The 22,521-nt window shown below is 41.8% G+C and overlaps 1 protein-coding gene across 4 annotated transcripts in view; it reads left to right on the top strand.

The window, feature by feature from the left end:
- Nucleotides 1-22,521, top strand: part of LOC132883352 (spectrin beta chain, non-erythrocytic 1-like) — a 202,851-nt gene that overhangs the window by 8,777 nt on the left and 171,553 nt on the right. For 2 of the 4 annotated variants that reach the window (XM_060916865.1, XM_060916868.1), the window contains exon 1: nucleotides 5,447-5,880. The exons of 1 other annotated variant lie outside the window; for it this stretch is intronic. In XM_060916865.1, the coding sequence (XP_060772848.1) occupies nucleotides 5,676-5,880 (205 nt within the window). In that variant the 5' untranslated portion in view covers nucleotides 5,447-5,675. Of the gene's footprint in view, nucleotides 1-5,446; nucleotides 5,881-22,521 lie in introns of those variants that run through there. One more of the 4 variants, XM_060916869.1, reaches the window with a different exon arrangement.

The raw sequence follows: 22,521 nt of genomic DNA, 5'->3' as shown, positions 1-22,521 counted from the left end.
AAACTCTATAGTTCAAAGAAGAAGCCGTATCTAAACATGATCCAGAAGCGCAGACGTCCTCTCTGGGCCAAGGCTCATTTAAAATGGACTGTGGCAAAGTGGAAAACTGTTCTGTGGTCAGACGAATCAAAATTTGAAGTTCTCTATGGAAATCAGGGACGCCGTGTCATTCGGACTAAAGAGGAGAAGGGCGACCCAAGTTGTTATCAGTGTTCAGTTCAGAAGCCTGCATCTCTGATGGTATGGGGTTGCATTAGCACATGTGGCATAGGCAGCTTACACATCTGGAAAGACACCATCAATGCTGAAAGGTATATCCAGGTTCTAGAGCAACATATGCTCCCATCCAGATGACGTCTCTTTCAGGGAAGACCTTGCATTTTCCAACATGACAATGCCAAACCACATACTGCATCAATTACAGCATCATGGCTGCGTAGAAGAAGGGTCCGGGTACTGAACTGGCCAGCCTGCAGTCCAGATCTTTCACCCATAGAAAACATTTGGCGCATCATAAAACGGAAGATACGACAAAAAAGACCTAAGACAGTTGAGCAACTAGAATCCTACATTAGACAAGAATGGGTTAACATTCCTATCTCTAAACTTGAGCAACTTGTCTCCTCAGTCCCCAGACGTTTACAAACTGTTGTAAAGAGAAAAGGGGATGTCTCACAGTGGTAAACATGGCCTTGTCCCAACTTTTTTGAGATGTGTTGTCATGAAATTTAAAATCACCTAATTTTTCTCTTTAAATGATACATTTTCTTAGTTTAAACATTTGATGTGTCATCTATGTTCTATTCTGAATAAAATATGGAATTTTGAAACTTCTACATCAGGGGTGTCAAACCTGATCCATAAAGGGCCGTGTGGCTGCAGGTTTTCATTCCAGCCATGCAGCAACACCCTGATTTGGCTTATTCAATCAACTGACACACCCACCCTTTAATCAAGGGTGGGTGTGGCTGCAAGTATTTGACTGTGTGAAGACAGTTCAGTTGATTGAATGAGCCAAGTCAGGTGTGCTGCTGCATGGCTGGAATGAAAACCTGCAGCCACAAGGCCCTTTATGGATCAGGTTTGACACCCCTGTTCTACATCATTGCATTCCGTTTTTATTTACAATTTGTACTTTGTCCCAACTTTTTTGGAATCGGGGTTGTACTAAGAAGTGAAGTTGGCTTCAGTAATCAACATGACAATGCAATTTGATCATAAATATCGGATGATCCAGCATATTGATACTTCTACAGTGTTCATTCCTTCCTTCCCTCTCTCCCTAGCTAGTTATCCATCAAACTAGCCTTATTTAACTAGCTATCATATTAAATTTGTATTTTTTTTAATGTGATCCTAAGAGGCATTCATTCATGAATAGCTGAGGAAGATTAATGAGATCCTAACTAGAATAACCTCCTAATTTCTTGATTTTTTTTTTGTAAATAAAGCTGTATTCATTCTTTCTTCCAACATAGCTAGCTAGCAGGCTTGTAGTACTTGAGTCCAGGACTCATGACTCAACTTGGACTTGAGCACTGATGACTCGTGCATTAACTGCATTCAGACTCGTAAATTGGAGACGAGGACTCTGATTTTCTTTATTTTTTTGTAACATGCCATAATAATTTGGAATAAGATATGTCTGTTAATTTTTGTACTAATTTCGTGCAAGAGTGTCACACCTGCGCACCTTGTTGCGTGCATTAGATCGACTCTCAGGTGCACTCTGGACAGCACACGCGCCAAGCGGAGTCTCACGCACACCATAAACAACTTGCACCTGCACAGGATTAAGGTGCAATCAGCGCGCCTATTAGGGCTGAACGATTTTAAGAAAAAATTGAATTGCAATTTTTCTGGCAGATATTGCGATTTCGATTTCAACCACGATTTTTTTTCTTTAAATCAAGTTTCAGTGCAAATTAATTAATGCAATGAATTCCATAAAGCTAATGCAAGAATGAAAACTGAGGTCAACAGATTTCAAATGTAGGCCTGTTTATTAACATTGAGTGCCTGAGGAACAAGTTATAATAATTTAAAATAATAAAAAGAGAGCCATCTTTCTTAAGTAAACTTTTGCTTCTTTTACTTTTCCCATCTACAACATTCATTATTCATTCATTCATTATCTCTAGCCGCTTTATCCTTCTACAGGGTCGCAGGCAAGCTGGAGCCTATCCCAGCTGACTACGGGCGAGAGGCGGGGTACACCCTGGACAAGTCGCCAGGTCATCACAGGGCTAACACATAGACACAGACAACCATTCACACTCACATTCACACCTACGGTCAATTTAGAGTCACCAGTTAACCTAACCTGCATGTCTTTGGACTGTGGGGGAAACCGGAGCACCCGGAGGAAACCCACGCGGACACGGGGAGAACATGCAAACTCCGCACAGAAAGGCCCTCGCCGGCCCCGGGGCTCGAACCCAGGACCTTCTTGCTGTGAGGCGACAGCGCTAACCACTACACCACCGTGCCGCCCCATCTACAACATATCAGACATAAAAAAAAAAAGGTTGATCAGTGGCTCAGCAGCATCAAAATATTGCACTTTTGTAAAAGAATGTACATAAGCATTATAAATTATAACTAGAGCCAACAATTCCCCTGTGGGAAATAAGAGTGATGCAGTGGCTGTAGCAGTCGCTATTGCAGGGCCCCTCCCTCCTGTGTGTGTGAGAGAGAGACAGCGAGCAGCCCCTCCCCCACCCGTGCGCTCAGACACAGACAGAGAAAGCGCAGTTTCTCTTCACAGTGCTCCCTCCAAACAACGGGGATTTACACGAAAACGGAAGGAGATATTCACAAAATTCTTTCACACTGAGTGCCACAAGGCTTTCCTGAACGTAATTTTTTTTTGTCTATAGTGTAAAAAATGAGGACAATTTATTGACGAAACAAAACATGGGTCAGTTTAGGAGTACTGAGAAAAACCACGGCTTTGACGATCCCAAAATCGTGTTGTCTGAGATCGCGATTTTCGGTCGAAAACGATAGATCGTTCAGCCGTAGCGCCTATATAAAAACTGTGAAAACACACTTACTTTGCGAAGTATTGAGTTGCGTTGCTGACACATTACTGAGCCTTACTTCCTGTTTCTCGTCTTTGATTCTGCCGAGCCTCTGATAGCCTGTTTGTGCCTCGTTTGACCTGTTGCCTGTTTTACGATTTTGCCTGCCGTTCTGGATTGTTTACCATCTTCTTGTATTAATAAACACACCTTCTGCACTTACATCCGTCTCCCAATCATCTCTGACAGAATACTTCACACTCCCTTACAAAGAGAATGCACAGTCACCTGTTCATACGTCATATTCAGGAACAAACTAATGTTTAAACAGCCACCATCAAATGGTGCGGTCCGAGTCTTGTTCTCGACTCGGACTTGAACACTGGGGACTCGAGACTGGACTCGGACTCGAGGTTTAGTGACTTGACTACAACACTGCTAACTAGCTGCTTTCTAGCTAATTCTCTAGCAAGCTAGCTGTCTCGTTACCTAGCCTTAATATAAATTAGGTGGTTTTGTTTGCTTAATTTTCTTTCATATGATGCTGTCATAATTTAGGAATCATTTGTTTCCTGTACATGTTGAACTAAATATTTCTCAGTAGCTGTTCTTTTGTTTTTACCGAATTATTCCCCAAGCCTCATTTATTCATGAATAGTTGATGAAGCTTAATGATATCTCAACTAATTATTTGATTGTGAATAAAACCTTTTATTCTATCCATGTTCACTGGATATGAGCAATTGCACTCTGATTGGCTACTCTACTACTAGGATATCAGCTCATATACCGTGAGTAGAGAAAAACAAAATGGCGGAGCGTGTTGCTGAACCACCCGAGGACTAAATAAAAACTCTACTCGAAAACAAAACCCCGAAAAATACAAAAAAAAACCAAGCAATGAAATATGGAATGAAAGTATTTGATGGTCAGAACGTTTTTTTTTTCAAGAATTATTATTATTATAGCACTTTTCACAAATTGCTACCGTCATTTCGCCAGTTTGTTTACATGCTAAGCAAAAATGATTGTCAGATGTTTTGTATAAATATTTTTTTTAAATAAAATTTGCAAAAAAATTAAAATAAAATGCTCTTTCTCAAAATCCAGTGAACGTGAATAGAATAAATAGTTCATTCCACTCAATCTTGTCATATATGGCTTATAGCCGACTCAACGCTACGCACCCCATCGGCTATCAGCTCACGTACGACTCGATTTTGTGGAATAACTGTTAACTAGCTTTTTCTTCCTGTTAATGAAATAAGTTCTAGAAATAGATTTTGACTCTAAGAACTAAAAAGACAGGAGAAAAATCTTTCCCCAATCAGTGCATAAGGTTTACCAGTCTGTCTACGACCTGCGCTGCTCCTAGGTTCAGACTTCAGCAGCTGAAAACACACACTGCAGTTTTGATGAGTTCCAATATAAATACTTCCTGTAGGCTTTAGTAATTAATGGCCCACTGTGTGTTTACCTTTAGTTGTTTTTCACGTTAGTCCGTGCCCATTTTTGTCAGTGATGACAAAACAGCAGCTCAGTATTCCCATGTAACGCAACATCTTTTTTAATTTTACTATATTTTTGCTCCAATTTTTTTTTTTCTTCATACAGGTATTGATTTGGGTTTTTGAAACATGCATATAAATTTAAACCGATACCTGGGAACAGTGCGGTGGTGTTTAACTGAGCTTTTCCATGCTCTCGCTGCTCCTGTAGAGCTAAAGTGCATGGTTTCACCGTGGTTTTTGAGGTAAATTGGACCTGATGGCAAGAAACTGACAGGAAAAAAAAAAACCTCTAGGAATAAGTGTTAGTTCAGGAGAAATCGAGATGATTACTTGTTTTAGCTGGCCGGATACGAAAATAAGAGGTTGGGGGGGGATTGACTTTCCTGAAAAGTGCAGCCGAGGCGAGCCGAGCGTGGGTTGTTGCTGTGCTGAGCGCATCACATGAAAACTGTGCTCAATAATTCCCCTGTTTTGTTCCACAACTCAAAAGCCACTGCATTTTTGTCTGTCCCACATTCATATGCAGCAGCGAAAAAAGCGGGTCGCTCTCATTTCATAGCCCCATAAAGGATTCGTCAGGCTTCAACTTAATCAGTCACACAGCCTTTTTTTTTTTTTTCTATCAACATTTCCTGCTGTCAAACATCAAAACTAATTTTTTTGTCTCCGTTAAGAGCTCCAGCTGTGTTTGGCAACAGCGAACATCCTGCTCGTCTCCCCCCAGCCGTGGCAGAATGGTGTAGCCCACCGCCTCCTCCTTGTCTCTCCCTCCCACCTCTGTTTATGCTAATACGATGCTGACATCACCATGGATAGGCCACAATAGGCTGCCTGGGCCAATGCCCAGGCCCCACCCCCTATTTCCTCCAGACTTGTGAAAGGTGTGCTCTGTTTTGTTCAGTGCCGTCTTGAGTCCACTGCACATGCTTTCTCGTTCACTCTGACACTCTCAGGGATGATGACGCCAAACAGAAGCAATCTGTTTTGAACATTGTAGGAGAGGAAAACTCATGCTGTCTGTCTGTCACTGATCATCGTTTACATGAAGATAGAACAAGACTGGATGATCAGACAGCCTCAAGTCTGGTGTTTGTTGGTTGACTGGGGTTGGTAAGAAGACACCTTACTTTCAAGCACCCTGATGGAGCTTCAAAGGGCTACCAGCATGCCCGGACCCCTGTCCCCAGGACCTTTATCTCCTGGACGCGTTTCTCCTGGGCATCTCTCCCCTGAGCACCTGTCTCCAGGGCCAGGACCATCATACCAAGGCTCCGGTCCTGGACCCAGTTACGGCGCAGCTGCTTTTAACTATAACCAGCTGGAGGGTCGATTTAAGCAGCTGCAAGGTAGGTAAAATAGGTAGTCAAATCTTTCTGTCCATGACCTGTACAGCATTTATACCATACTGATACCTTTCGAGAGTTTAACGAGAGACACGGCGAGCACCAGGATCAGAAAGACCTGACGAGGAGGTTCATCAGCCTATCAAATATTAATGAGAAGCAGGAGGGGATGAGAAAGAGCTCTGCTCCGTGTGTGTGTGTGTGTGGAAGAGGGGGGTCGCACATTTCTGGCCTGTATATGTTGGATTGTATTGCTTATCTCTGTTCCCTGGTTAACATAACCCAATCCCCAAGAGAAATCTTGTTTTATTGCTATTGGAAGATTTTAGAGCGGGTTCCGACCCTTCTGATTGGCTTGTATAGCAGAGACATTCCAGGAGTATGTTTTTGTCTTCACACCGCAATAATTCAGCAGAGGTGTACCATCATAACATTTTAGAGTTGTACAATAAAGCTTGAGCCACTTTGTACTTACTTCAGATGTTTAAGTCCAGATACATACATAAGAACGCCTGCAATGCAGTGTAATCCCGAGCGATTATACAGCATACCCAGAGCAGCCTGAGGAGTAGTTGGGGGTTAGGTGCCTTGCTCAAGGGCATTTCAGCCATTCCTGCTGGACCAGGGAATCAAACCAGTGACGTTTTGACCCCAAAGCTGCTTCTCTAACCATTAGGCCATGGCTTCCACATAAAAGCACTTGCAAGGGTCCTGGTAGGCAAATTACACAGCCTTTTAATGTTTAACATGATTATAGCTATAAATAAGCTGCAGCAGTTTGAAGTGATGTACATTTTGGTTTGTAGTGGTCCGTCAGTGGTTATCAGATGCTATATAGTGTCTGTGTTGTAGTTGAGTCACTAAACCTTGAGTCAGAGTCCAGTCTCGAGTCCTCAGTGTCCGAGTCTGAGAACAAGACTCCAACCACACCATTTAACGGTGGCTGTTGCTGCCGTTATGTGAAAGCGTCTCTGCTACTGTATTGGACTAATATTACTGCTCGACTGCCCCATTTTAGTTAATAGGCTACAGATAAAAAGCTTGTTCATCGCTCAGCAAGCTCCGTCCACTATCAACAGGGCAAATAACATGAGAGAGGGTTAACACTCGCTAGTTCATTGCTCAGCAAGCCCAGCTATCAACAGAGCAATGAATGTAGCATGTCACTTATTTCTCTGGGTGGAGTCTCGCTAAATGACGAAGTTCGAGGTCGTCCCCGTCATCTCCTCGATAGTTCTTCTACTGTACATATGGAACACGCAGCAGTGCATTTTTTTTTCCACTGCATGAGAATAATAATAATAATAATAATAATAATAATAAGTTAAATGTATATAGCACCTTTCAAGAAACCCAAGGACGCTTTACAATTATAGACAAGGAAAAAAATAAATAAATATAATAAAATAAATAAATAAAAAGTAAAAAGTCCACCAAGTAGGGATCAGGATGTAATTCCAGTAGTGTAGCAGCCACAGTCCCACCAAAAGGCGCACGAAAACGAGTCCCACATCTCCAGCACCGCTGCCGTGACGCCGTCAGCAACATCGCTCGAACACCACGCCATGGATCCACAAAGCGAGCAGAGAAGCTCCGCCATGCAGAGCGCTGGTATGTCCAAACCGCCTGCACAGCCGCTGCGACGTCACCGAGCAACATCACTCGGAACATCACGCCAAGCGTTAAAGCACAGAGCGCTGGACAACCACGATGTAAAATGAACAACAGGCTCACTGCAGTCCATAGCTGGGAGCACAGGCATCGCCCACAGCGAACCAAGGCCTGGAGGGAACCAACGCCCAAAACTGGGTCCGGAGCTACACCACAACCGGCGGACAAAACACTCAAACATCAAACTACACAAACACACACAGAAAAAATTAATTAATTAATTAATTAATGAAAATAGAAAAAAAGAAATAAAATTAAAAAAAAAAAAAAAGCTCTGGTGAGAAGCGGCAGCCAGAACGCGCACGACGTACTCTCAACCGGAAATGAAAAAAAAAGTGGAAGAGAAGTCTGTATAATCAAAGCGGACAATCCTAGGGGCTTCTCTCCAGGCACTTCAGCACCATTAATGTTGGTTTGTTCCTGAACATGATGTATGAACAGGTGAACGTGCATTCTCTTGCATGAAATTAGTATAAAAATGAATGTAGATATAAATATCTTATGCCAAATTATTATGGCATGTCCCAAAAAAAATAAAGAAAAAATCCAAGTCCTTGTCTCCAATTTACAAGCCCGAATGCAGTTAATGTACAAGTCCAAGTCATCAGTGCTTAAAATCAGGGTGTACAAGCCTGGTGTCTATCACAGAAGAACCAGTGCACTAGCAGGGACACTTGGTGAACACTGACTCATTAAAACAGTTGCCTGTTACAAGCAATAAACTCATACATTGCTGAAATTGAGTCATTTAGATATTGAGATACTGTGCAAATGTTTCGATTCCATACCCTTGGGATAAAATGAAGCCAAGTGTATTTGCTGTGTCGTGCTCCTTTATTACCACATGAACAAAACATGGCAAATATGTTTAAAAATCAATAGTGAAAAATCAAAATGAGGTCCTATGAAAAGTCTCCCTTTCCTATTGATCCCAAACGTAAATATATTTAATTTAAAATGCTTTTGTGGGGCGGCATGGTGGTGTAGTGGTTAGCGCTGTCGCCTCACAGCAAGAAGGTCCTGGGTTCGAGCCCCGTGGCCGGCGAGGGCCTTTCTGTGCGGAGTTTGCATGTTCTCCCCGTGTCCGCGTGGGTTTCCTCCGGGTGCTCCGGTTTCCCCCACAGTCCAAAGACATGCAGGTTAGGTTAACTGGTGACTCTAAATTGACCGTAGGTGTGAAATGTGAGTGTGAATGGTTCTGTGTCTGTGTCAGCCCTGTGATGACCTGGCGACTTGTACAGGGTGTAACCCGCCTTTCGCCTGTAGTCAGCTGGGATAGGCTCCAGCTTGCCTGTGACCCTGTAGAAGGATAAAGCGGCTAGAGATATGATAAGATGAGATGAGACCTGCCCCTAAACTACTACTTACCCGTCAGCAGCTTTGGATCCAAGGAGTTGTAATATTTGCCCATTATTTCTTCTTGACATGTGGGTTCTAATTAATCTTTACCCTTTCTTCTTGACATGTCTGTTCCAACACCGCCTTCCGGAAATCAGGTCTGAAAACAGAGAGCGTCATTGTTACAGAATCCACGTTTCATTTTTAATTTCTATGAACTGTTTATAGTTTAAGTATGAAATTTAGAAAGGTTCAGATATTTCTGTGCAAAGCCCTGCACTCCAATGTGTAATAAGAGAAAATGGAGGCAAGAAAGAAAGGTGTAGTTAATTGAGAGGAAATAAGGCATGATCATTCCAAAGGAAATGTAGTTGTTCATACAAGGCTGTTTTAATCAGCTATCGATTCTTAACAGTTCTGTGTGGTACTATACATCCAAGTGTTCTTCTGTCCGGTCAGAAACGGTCTCCATTCAAATAGTTTTGGAAGACGATGAACGTTCCTTGAGTCACACCTTGGTGTTGTATTATTAGATATCTCGTGTGATACAGTTGGTGCCCCTGAAGATGCCTTAAGTGATTGGTCATCCATTAATGAAGGTTTGTCTCAAGTTACACCCAGTTGTCCCGATTACAATTCATTTCACATCCCGGCACGGAGAAGTCCAGAAGACTGAAACAGATATTGGGGGACATCAGCGCACTTGTCCCCCTTTTCTTGAATTTCTTTCCTGTGCCTCTTTTTCTCTCCCATGAATAGGGCTTTTAGGTAACAGTACTCCACTTTGTCCATCGAGCAGCCTGTTTCACAAGGCACCATGTTAAATTCTTTCAAGTTAATCTATTATGTTATTGGTTTTCTTTCCAAGACCAGTGAAAGGATGCTTGAATAACAGTTACACTAATATTCTGTGAAGTTATTTAATCTGTCAAACTATCTGACTTTCAACTTGTTCCTGAAATAATACAGGGAAGACAGCACCAAAAAAAATAATTGTAAATGTTATCCAAGAATTCAAAAATCAACAAGACCCAGTTTTGGACATCAAGTGCAGTGGTTAAGATCTTAACTGTGTTTGAGCTGGATTTGATTATTGAGATCCCCTCAGACACTACAGCATGATCCTGATCGTTTGCAGTATCTAATTAATAGCATGATTAAAAACTGGTATTTGACTACAGTGCCAGTCAAAAGTTTGGATACACCGTCTAATTCAAAGGGTTTTTTTATTTTTATTAAATTAAAGACACAGTGTTTTAAAGTAATAATCTGTCATTTCTCTTACTTAGTCGAGAGGTTCTTAACATAATATGGATTACTATAGTTGTGGAATAGGGCTATTTACTGTACTTTTATCCCCCGCGGGGTGAAGGGTCTGAAGGGGGATTATGTCGTGGTGATGTCCGTCCATCCCAGGAAGGGTGCTCACATTCTGAAATCAACTCCTCTCATAATTTTTGGAGGAATTTCACAAAACTTGGCAGGATTCTTTGTTATACTGTATGCCGATAATACACATATTGTAATTTCGTTAAATTTGATCACATTTTACCAGAGTTACAGCCCTTGATTAACAATTATAATTTGACAGTTTCATGAGTTTTCCTTCTGAAATCAACTCTTCTCACAATTTTTGGAGGAATTTTATGAAACTTGGTAAAAGGCATTATGTCAGTAATACGCATATTGTTATTTCGTTCAATTCGGTAACATTTTACCAGAGTTACAGCCTTTGATTAACAACCTTGTACTTTCACAATTTCATGGTGTGCTTGCCTTCTGACATCAACTCCTCACAATTTTTGGACGAATTTCTCGAAGCTTGGCAAAAGGCCTTGTTATACGACAGTAATACGCATATCTCATCTCATCTCATCATCTCTAGCTGCTTTATCCTGTTCTGCAGGGTCGCAGGCAAGCTGGAGCCTATCCCAGCTGACTACGGGCAAAAGGCGGGGTACACCCTGGACAAGTCGCCAGGTCATCACAGGGCTGACACATAGACACAGACAACCATTCACACTCACATTCACACCTATGGTCAATTTAGAGTCACCAGTTAACCTAACCTGCATGTCTTTGGACTGTGGGGGAAACCGGAGCACCCGGAGGAAACCCACACGGACACGGGGAGAACATGTAAACTCCACACAGAAAGGCCCTCGCCGACCACGAGGCTCGAACCTGGACCTTCTTGCTGTGAGGCGACAGCGCTAACCACTACACCACCGTGCTGCCCTGGTAATGCGCATATTGCGATTTAATTTCGCTTGTGAAAATTTTACCAGAGTTTTGACCCTTGATTTAAATAACTTGTACTTTGACAATTTCATGAGGGTGTATGTTCTTCTGAAATCAACTCTTCTCACAATTTGTGGAGGAATTTCACCAAACTTGGCAAAAGACTTTGTTATATGACATTTATACGCATATTGAAATTTCATTTAATTTGGGCAAATTTTCCCCAGAGTTATGCCCTTGATTATTAAACTTGTACTTTGGCAAATTCATCAAGGTCTGCTTGCTTTCTGAAATCAACTTCCTTTACAATTTTTATCCCCCGCTGGCTGAAAGGCCCGAGGGGGATTGTCATGGCGATGTCCGTCCATCCTGGGAAGGGTACTCACCTTCTGAAACCAACTCCTCTCACAATTTTTGGAGGAATTTCACAAAACTTGACAGGATTCTTTGTTATATGTTGGTAATACGCATATTGCAATTTTGTTCAATTCAGTCGCATTTTACCAGAGTTATGGCCTAGTCGCTAGTGGGGGATATTGTGCTCTCAGAGCACTCTTATTATTTACTATTTAGAAGAAGGCAAGGAATTGCACTAATTCACTTTCAACAAGGTACATTAAAATTTAATTAATTGAAAAGCATTCCAGGTGACTACCTCATGAAGCTGGTTAAGATAATGCCAAGTGTGTAAAGTGTCAAGGTAAACGCTGGATACTTTGAAGACTCTAAAATATGAGGCTTTTTTTAACACCTTTTTTGTTTGCCACATAATTCCAGATATGTCCTATGTTATTTCATAGTTTTGATGTCTTCAGTATTGTTCCATCATGTACAAATGGTCACAATACAGAAAGACCTACCGTATGAATGAGTAGCGGTGTCCAAACTTTTGACTGGTACTGTATGTATTTGCACTGTTATGGTAGCAGTCATTTTTATCTTGTATACAGTACATCAGGAAACACAATTTATTGGCCTATGGCATGTTTTTGTGCTAAATGGGTGGACAAAAACAGTGATCCCCCCCCCCCCCCCAATTTGATGATCACTACACTTAAGATATATAATTTATCAGAAAACCGACAAACATTGTGACTAAATTATAGTTTCAACCTGTAGAGTCTACAGCATAATGCTGATCATTTGACATATCTAATTAATTGCACTATTAAATACTGATATTAAACTAACTGCTACCGTATATATAATAGCACTGCTATGGTAGCAGTCATTTCTTCCTTCTTCAGCAGTGACCTATACAGGTTATACCGTATAGATCTGGAGAAACCACCACAGTTGAGACCTTTCTCTGAAGTGAACAAGCAGGATGTGCTTTTTCTGGAGCAAAAGTCTCTCCCTTATCTTTTTTGTAACATGTAATGAAATGCTGATTTACATTGGTGGTTTCCCATGTCTTTATCTGGATAACTGAAGGCGATAAGGTTACCAGCCTATGTTCAATTGATAGGCTACGAACAAAGTCCAAGTTGACGCTGACAGCTAGATCATATGGCGTTTCTTTTTTTAGTGCTCGAACTGGATAGGAACCTTTCACCATTCTTGCTGGTCAGTACACAAAGCCAAGCCAGGCATTGGGGGGGGGGAGTGTTGCATTAAAAGAGGCGATTCTGTGTAGTGTAGTGTAACGACAGCCAGAAGCAACCCGCTGCTTACCAGCTCAATGACCTTCTGTTCCGCACTTGGCTTAGGACTGTCCTTTCGTAGCTAGAGTAGGAAAGATGAAGACTGATTCTTGACAGAATTTGACTGGAGCTCCAAACTCTTATGCTTTGATAACTAGTCATGGGGAGGGAAAGATGCATACTAGGAGATTATTAGTTGGTTTTTGAATGTGAGCAAAGCTTTGGTGAAATGAAATGAGGGGAAAAAAACCACACAGGAGCAAATAAGGTTTCAGGATGGTTTATGTCAAGGTATTTTATCTTGATATGATGCCCTTTTTTTTTTTATGCTACATTCTATGAACCGTACATGCATGAATTACAAGATCAGTTCAAGTCAGACAAGCATCTGCACGTTGATCATAGACAGATGAGCAATAACATGACGTTAGCTTGGAATACAGTGCTTTTAAATTAGTTTTCAGGGGTGGTGAAGAATTCTACTAAGTAAAGTCACTGCATGGCTAGTGTCTTTCAAAAAGACATGGGAGAATGTCATGATTCCAATTGCTTAATAGTGTTTCTCACTATGGCCGACGGGAAAATGCGTTTCAGCAAACTAAGGAAAGTGTTCGTTTGATGTTTTGGGCAGCTAAATCTGGAATCACAATGACATCTCTGCCCATCCATCCATTATCTGTAGCCACTTATCCTGTGCAGGGTCACGAGCAAGCTGGGGCCTGTCCCAGCTGACTATGGGCGAGAGGCGGGGTACGCCCTGGACAAGTCGCCAGAGCATCACAGGGCTGATACATGGAGACAAACAACCATTCACACCTACGGTCAATTTAGAGCCACCAATTAGCCTAACCTGCATGTCTTTGGACTGTGGGGGAAACCAGAGCACCCGGGCAAAGCCCACAGGGAGAACATGCAAACTCCACACAGAAAGGCCCCTGTCGGCCACTGGGCTCAAACCCAGAACCTTCTTGCTGTGAGGTGACAGTGCTAACCACCGTACCACCCCTTGTTCCATTACAGTATGGTGGAATTATTTTTCTGAAGTATAAGACCACTGGGTTGCATAGTGCATGCAATTTAATAGTTCCTGACTGCCTACAAATCTTATACCAGAGAAGCATGGGACTTTTTGGAGTCCCTGGTTCTTCACTTGGTAAGAACTTGCGTAAGAGTGATGGTCTGTCCAGGCCTGTGATTAGCGCCAAAAAAAGCTTTTGGTTTTACAAGGAGCCGCCTTTATTCGTCACGTAGACATTACAGCATAGTGAAGTTCAGTTCGTCTCGTATCCCAGTTTGTTATAAATCTGAGCTCACAGCCACAGTATGGTTCCCCTGGAGCAGAGGGGGTTAAGGGCTTTGCTCAAGGAGCCAACAGTGACACCTTGGTGGTGCTGGGGCTTGAACAAGCAACATCACCCCTTTTTTATTTCTGTTCAGTGAGCTAGTGAACTTCATCTGCAGCTTTCAGTCCTCTCAAAACAGCGCCAAGTCTGATGTCACTAGGTGTGAGATGTTTCCTATGCTTTGGCCTGCCCATAATTAAAACAGAAGGCTTTCGCTGTGCATCACTGCTGAGCCTGCATTTTTGGTGGAAAGTAGTCCCAGAGGTCATATGCAGATAGCCACTGTGTCTAGTAGTAGGAAGTAAAGGGGAATGGGCAATATGTATGATCTTTGAGAGATTCCAGTGAGAAACTGTCAACGAAGATCTTTTTTGGGTTTGTGAAAAGAGAAGTTGTTTCATATGATTTTGAAGGTTTTGCTGCGTGACTAAGGCCTAGTCATCCAGAGTTTCGGCTATTTTTTGGCACCTACGTATTTTATCCACACCTGTGGTAAGCGGTACTGAGCAAAAATAGACAGTGAAAAGCTGTTTTTGGTCATATTGACGTCATATCAGCAACATTACATAACTGACGCTTTCACTATAGTTTCAATGACCATTATCAAAGGCAAACTCAAAGTAGAAAGATGTAGGGATGGCAGCAGCAGCAATGCTGGCAGTTCAGTGACTGCCATCACGCACCCACAACGCAGCCAGTGTGGCCTAGGGATAAGGTTTTACAAAGTGGTTACTCCAACACACTGACGAATTTTCATAGTCTCCAGGGATGCCACTCGATACAAATGTCAAGGATAAATTGGAAGCGTACATCATATCAGGAGGCCAGTCTGGTCTCGTTTGTTCTGGTCCCGAGTGGGTGGAGTTTCATCTTTTGCATATTTGCTTTGAAATCTTCTGCCCGATCCTTAAAGCAACACGGAATACAGCCAGCACAGGAAATCTTTCAGCAGTGCCTCTACCACTTTCTGCTTCGATCAGATCACTTTACTTCTCATACGGCTCAGCAAACACACAATTCACGTCTACTTCCTTCACATTCCGTGTTCTAACTGATTCCGCAGTTTGTACTCGTATTCTGGGGAGCCGTCAATCTTGCGAAAGGAAATGAAAGTCTTCTCAACCATTACGTGGCTGTAAAAATATTGTTTCTTGTCTAGTTGGAATGAATGTGGACACTTGTACGATGTGTTCAGAGGTAATATTTCTGGTCATGCTGAGAGATTCAGTGCATTCCCTGTGATAGAAGTCATTGGGCATCTGTCTGATTGATGCGGAGTTTTGGGCCTCTCAAAATTCCATACCATATATGATAGAGCTGGGACTAGCTTTTGAGGGCCAATGCTGATCCCCATGTTAAATGAGCACTAGTTATCATATCAGAGCTAAATATCTATAAAACTTGTCTCGACTGTTCCTACTTCCAGGGCTACATATCTGGAATGTAATTTGACTAGTCATATTGTCCATCCATCCGTCTATCCATCCATCCTCGTACACCGGGACATTGGATGCTTTTATATCAATTTTTTTTTCTTTAAAAAAATCTGATTTTCCAAATGATAATTTCCCTTTATAATAAATCTTTTGTGACTCCTGCGCTAGAGGGAATAGCAGCACTTTCTGCAATATTGAAGACCCTTGTTGAAGATCATTTGTGCACATCGACAACGACTAATCATCTCAAATCGGACCACAGGTTTTTCAGTCGGGTTCACATCCAGAGACTGAAATGTTAATTGCAAAACATTTGGCTTTGTCTTTCTTGAAGCACTTCGGTTTTGATTTAGAAGTACGTTTGGCTCATAATCTGATCGGAAGTTGTAACTATGGCCTCCTGGCAAAGGCACCCAGGTTTTTGGTTGAAATACTTGGTGTGTATCAGAATTCATACTACCATCAATGTTCACAAGTGTGGTGATTTGTGTAAAGTCCCCACCAAAATACGAACCGCTGCCATATTTTCCAGTTTTTACTCATCAAAAGTAGAGTTGAAGACCCCGATGTTTACATTTTTAATAGTAGTGATACAAGTTCTAGATATCACCAGCATGGCTCTTTGGATTGACATTTCTGTGACCGTTGTTCTACAAGGGACAGTGATGGGCTACACGGAACAACAAGGACGCTCATATCTCCGAGAACATGGTGAAAACAGATTTGGGATTAACCTCAGGTTAGCAAAGTTACAGGGGTGAGAATGAACATTTGGGAACCATGAAGTAATTAATTAAAGACAATAGACTAAGATTTTAATATTTAATATATGTCAAACTAGAAACTGCCACCCAAGATGTTGGTCTGTAGGTCAGTTCCTCAAAAACTAAATGCATGTGTTTCAACCAACAAGGCTCAATGCAAACCCTAACAGTTGAATCCATTGAGCATGCCGAATCTTTGTTACCTTGGCAGTGAAATAGAATCCAGTAAAAAAGACCTCAGCATTCGTATTGCCAAAGCCTGGACTGCCCTCAACAAAATGAATACTGTGTGGAAATCCAATCTTCCCAACCACCTCAAACGTAGCTTCTTCAGAGCAACCGTTGAATCCGTATTCATGTATGGCGCCACAACCTGGACTCTAACAAAATCACTTGAGCCAAAGCTTGACAGGACATATACGCGCATGCTGCAAGCGATATTAAGCATCTCATGGCGTGACCACCCCACCAAAGCGCAGGTATATGGAGATCTACTCCCTGTACCAGAGACTCTGAGAGAGCGCAGATTGCGATTCGCTGGGCATTGCTCCAGAGCTAAACAAGAACTTGTTAGTGAATTGCTTCTCTAGACCCCGCCGACATGGCTATCTTCGTGTATGTTGTCCCATGACAACATATATTGATCAGCTCCATTCAGACATTGGGTGCCAACCAACCAATCTCCCAGCAGCGATGATGGATGGCGTTGGACAGGTCAAGTTTACCCGAGCTCGCTCAGCCAAGGATGATGAATATACATCAAGTGTCCAGTCTTACTTCCCAAAGCCCAGTGTGGCTGCACATTTTCATCATAAATCAAGCATAGAATTGGGTTGATCCACCCATGTTATATACTCATAAGTTAGTTTTGAATAAAATAAGCATGAAAAGTAGAATACCCATCCATCCATTATCTGTAGCCGCTTATCCTGTTCTACAGGGTCGCAGGCAAGCTGGAGCCTATCCCAGCTGACTAAGGGCGAGAGGCGGGGTACACCCTGGACAAGTCGCCAGGTCATCACAGGGCTGAAAAGTAGAATATTATTTTTAAAATAATTTTCTTAGATGTATTGGGGATACAGCGTGGGTTAAATCCATATTAAACACTCGTTTTTATGAAAAATCTTTAGACTCTTCTGATTAATCTTCAGTGGCTCGATATCGGCTGGTGTGTTGGTTGAGGGCCTTTCATAATACAAAATCTTTTCCTATGCCATATCCAACTCGTAAAGTGACACAAGCGGTGATAGTAGGTTTCAATTAAACTGTCAGCTGTTTGCCTTTTATGTAATGATTAACTTGTCAGTCGTCTTTACAGCACTATACATTTTTAAAATCTCAATTTTATCATGCACCAAGCAGTCCAGTTCAATCTTCCCATACAATAACACATGATTAATGTATATTTGTCTAGTCATGATGAACATCAGGACCATTTAGAGAATAAAATATGAGGAACAAGGAGAAAGAGTTGCATGTGAGTGTGTAGTGATTGCAGAACTCTTGGCTAAAGGGTAGAAAGTATTGTAATTACTGTTCTGGTTTCAAACCTAAAAAGAAATAAATCAAGGTTTTAGAGTCACAACAGATGTATTGTTCTATCCACATTCGCTGGATATGAGCAATTGCACACTCTGACTGGCTACTCTACTACTAGGATATCAGCTCATATACCATGAGTAGACAAAAACAAAATGGCAGAGCGTGTTGCTGAACCAACCGAGGATGAAATAAAAACTCTACTTGAAAACAAAACCCCAAAAAATACAAAAAGCAACAAAATATGGAATAAAAGTATTTGATGGTAAGAACGTATTTTTTTTTTATTTTTCAAGAATTATCGCATTTTTTCACAAATTGCTACTGTCATTTCACTGGTTTGTTTACATTCTAAGCGGAAATGATTGTCAGACAATTTGTATAATTTTTTTTCCTCCGCTGGCCAAAAGGACCGATGTCTGTCCAGCCCAGGAAGGGTGCTCACCTTCTGAAATCAACTCCTCCCACAATTTTTGGAGGAATTTCATGAAACTTGGCAGGATTCTTTGTTATATGTCGGTAATACTCATATTGTAATTGCGTTAAATTGGGTCACATTTTACCAGAGTTACAGCCCTCGATTAACAAAATTATACTTTGACAATTTCATTTGTGCTTTCCTTCTGAAATCAACTCCTCTCACAACTGTTGGAGGAATTTAATGAAACTTGATGAGGCATTGTTATATGTCGTTACTACACATTGTTTTGTTCAATCCAGTCGCATTTTACCAGAGTTACAGCCCTTGATTAACAACCTTGTACTTTCACAATTTCATGAAGGTGTGCTGGCATTCTGACATCAACTCCTCTCTCAATTGTTGGATGAATTTCTCAAAGCTTGGCAAAAGGCTTTGACAGTTATACGCATATTGAAATTTCATTTAATTTGGGCAAATTTTCCCAGAGTTATGCCCTTGATTATTAACAAACTTGTACTTTGGCAATTTCATCAAGGTGTGCTTGCTTTCTGAAATCAACTTCCGTCACAATTTTTATCCCCCGCTGGCCGAAAGGCCTGAAGGGGGATTATGTCGTGGCGATGTCCATCTGTCCCAGGAAGGGTACTCACCTTCTGAAATCAACTCCTCTCATAATTTTTGGAGGAATTTCACGGAACTTGACAGGATTCTTTATTATATGTTGGTAATACACATATTGTGATTTTCATTCAATTCAGTTGCATTTTACCAGAGTTATGGCCTAGTCGCTAGTGGGGGATATTGTGCTCTCAGAGCACTCTTATTTATCGAATTTGCAAAAAAATAAAAATGCTCGGTTTCTCAAAATCCAGTGAATGTGGATAGAATAAAAAGTTATTCCACTCAATCTTGTCATACATGGCTTATAGCAGACGTTGGCTATCAGCTCATGTACGACTCGATTTTGTGGAATAATTGTTAAATATACTCTGACTGGCTAGGTTAATGGGAACACCTTTACACCTGCGGTGTGTTTCAATTCACATACTTCTATACTTGCTATTTTGAGTACACAAGTGAGTTCAGACTGAAAAGTATGGCAACATGCAGGTTACTATTAGTACCCAGATGGTGTGCTTGTAGTCAAATGGTCAAAATATTTAGTGTGCAACACTGCACACGTCTCAGTCTCAATGGTCGCCATCTTGGCTACGTAATGAAAGGGGAGGGATAACCGATCTATTTTCAGCCAGCTGGAGGAGGGCACTTTGTCGATTTCGATGGCAACGTAATTTCCACTTTGCGTGAAATATCTTTGCACACAAGCAAGGAACATTTAAGAATGCGTTCATTTTTAAGAAATGAAAAAAAAATCCAGCAGATGTATTTTGGTGGGTGATGCGACAGTCATGGTCAAATGTTGCGAGTGTCATTTCCGGTAGATCTGTAACTTGCTGTGTTTGATTTGAGACAACACTACCCTATTTGAAAATCATGTACAACCCCGATTCCAAAAAAGTTGGGACAAAATGCAAATTGTAAATAAAAATGGAATGCAATAATTTACAAATCTCAAAAACTGATATTGTATTCACAATAGAACATAGACAACATATCAAATGTTGAAAGTGAGACATTTTGAAATTTCATGCCAAATATTGGCTCATTTGAAATTTCATGACAGCAACACATCTCAAAAAAGTTGGGACAGGGGCAATAAGAGGCTGGAAAAGTTAAAGGTACAAAAAAGGAACAGCTGGAGGACCAAATTGCAACTCAATAGGTCATTAACATGACTGAGTAGAAAAAGAGCATCTTGGAGTGGCAGCGGCTCTCAGAAGTAAAGATGGGAAGAGGATCACCAATCCCCCGAATTCTGCGCCGACAAATAGTGGAGCAATATCAGAAAGGAGTTCAACAGTGTAAAATTGCAAAGAGTTTGAACATATCATCATCTACAGTGCATAATGTCATCAAAAGATTCAGAGAACCTGGAAGAATCTCTGTGCGTAAGGGTCAAGGCCAGAAAACCATACTGGGTGCCCGTGATCTTCGGGCCCTTAGACGGCACTGCATCACATACAGGCATGCTTCTGTATTGGAAATCACAAAATGGGCTCAGGAATATTTCCAGAGAACATTATCTGTGAACACAATTCACCGTGCCATCCGCCGTTGCCAGCTAAAACTCTATAGTTCAAAGAAGAAGCCATATCTAAACATGATCCAGAAGCGCAGACGTCTTCTCTGGGCCAAGGCTCATTTAAAATGGACTGTGGCAAAGTGGAAAACTGTTCTGTGGTCAGACGAATCAAAATTTGAAGTTCTTTATGGAAATCAGGGATGCCGTGTCATTCGGACTAAAGAGGAGAAGGACGACCCAAGTTGTTATCAGCGCTCAGTTCAGAAGCCTGCATCTCTGATGGTATGGGGTTGCATTAGTGCGTGTGGCATGGGCAGCTTACACATCTGGAAAGACACCATCAATGCTGAAAGGTATATCCAGGTTCTAGAGCAACATATGCTCCCATCCAGATGACGTCTCTTTCAGGGAAGACCTTGCATTTTCCAACATGACAATGCCAAACCACATACTGCATCAATTACAGCATCATGGCTGCGTAGAAGAAGGGTCCGGGTACTGAACTGGCCAGCCTGCAGTCCAGATCTTTCACCCATAGAAAACATTTGGCGCATAATAAAATGGAAGATACGACAAAAAAGACCTAAGACAGTTGAGCAACTAGAATCCTACATTAGACAAGAATGGGTTAACATTCCTATCCCTAAACTTGAGCAACTTGTCTCCTCAGTCCCCAGACGTTTACAGACTGTTGTAAAGAGAAAAGGGGATGTCTCACAGTGGTAAACATGGCCTTGTCCCAACTTTTTTGAGATGTGGTGTTGTCATGAAATTTAAAATCACCTAATTTTTCTCTTTAAATGATAAATTTTCTCAGTTTAAACATTTGATATGTCATCTATATTCTATTCTGAATAAAATATGGAATTTTGAAACTTCCACATCATTGCATTCCTTTTTTATTTACAATTTGTACTTTGTCCCAACTTTTTTGGAATCAGGGTTGTACTACGCAAGTAAGTACATAGTGTACACTGTGCGCCATATGGAAGTATACTGATGCAAATGTGCGAATTGAGACAAAGTGCTGGTCGTTTCTGCAATTATCCAATCAGCCAATCATGTGGCAGTAGCACAAGTGCATAAAATGATACAGATCCAGCTCAAGAGCTTCAGTTAATGTTCACATGAACTATCAGAGTGGGGAAAGCTGTGTCATGATGTCAGGATCACTGAAACTGATTCCTGATCTTGGGGGACAGGAGTGGAAGCCAATGTGGTCTTCAGCTGTTGTAGTACGTACACTTCATGGATTCGACATGTGTATTCTGACGCTTTTCTGCCCAACAGCTTGGCCATTCTCCTCGGACATCCGCAAGAATGACTGGATGGGGGGGGTTTGCGCACCATTCTATGAAAACTCTAGAGACTGTGGGGGGACCCAGTGGTTGAAGTGAATACATCTGGTTAATAAATGGTAGCTCGAAATCCTAGAATACTTCATGTGGACCTGTGGACATTCAGGAAATGAGGAAGTGATGTCATTTCTTGATGGAATGCCCATCTGTGCATCTTGGCACCCAACTTGAGGGTTTGTTGCACTTGGAGTTTTACTGTCATTCTCATCACTGCTCAGTGAATTTTACTTTGTTTATAAAACCGGACAGGATGTACACCAATCAGGCATAACATTATGACCACTGGCCAGTGAAACACTGATTATCTCATTACAGTGGCACCTGTTAAGGGGTGGGATATATTACTGTAGGCAGCAAGAGAACAGTCAGGGGCGGCACGGTGGTGTAGTGGTTAACGCTGTCGCCTCACAGCAAGAAGGTCTGGGTTCAAGCCCCACGGCCGGTGAGGGCCTTTCTGTGTGGAGTTTGCATGTTGTCCGTGTGGGTTTCCTCCGGGTGCTCCGGTTTCCCCCACAGTCCAAAGACATGCAGGTTAGGTTAACTGGTGACTCTAAATTGATCGTAGGTGCGAATGTGAGTGTGAATGGTTGTCTGTGTCTATGCGTCAGCCCTGTGATGACCTGGCGACTTGTCCAGGGTGTACCCCGCCTTTCGCCCGTAGTCAGCTGGGATAGGCTCCAGCTTGCCTGCGACCCTGTAGAACAGGATAAACCAGCTAGAGATAATGAGATGAGAACAGTCAGTTCT

The sequence above is a fragment of the Neoarius graeffei genome, chromosome 3 (genome assembly GCF_027579695.1).
Source record: "Neoarius graeffei isolate fNeoGra1 chromosome 3, fNeoGra1.pri, whole genome shotgun sequence".
Taxonomy (NCBI): Eukaryota; Metazoa; Chordata; class Actinopteri; order Siluriformes; family Ariidae; genus Neoarius; species Neoarius graeffei.
The sequence above is the reverse complement of the archived record's forward strand: the minus strand, read 5'-3'. Positions and strand labels throughout refer to the sequence as shown.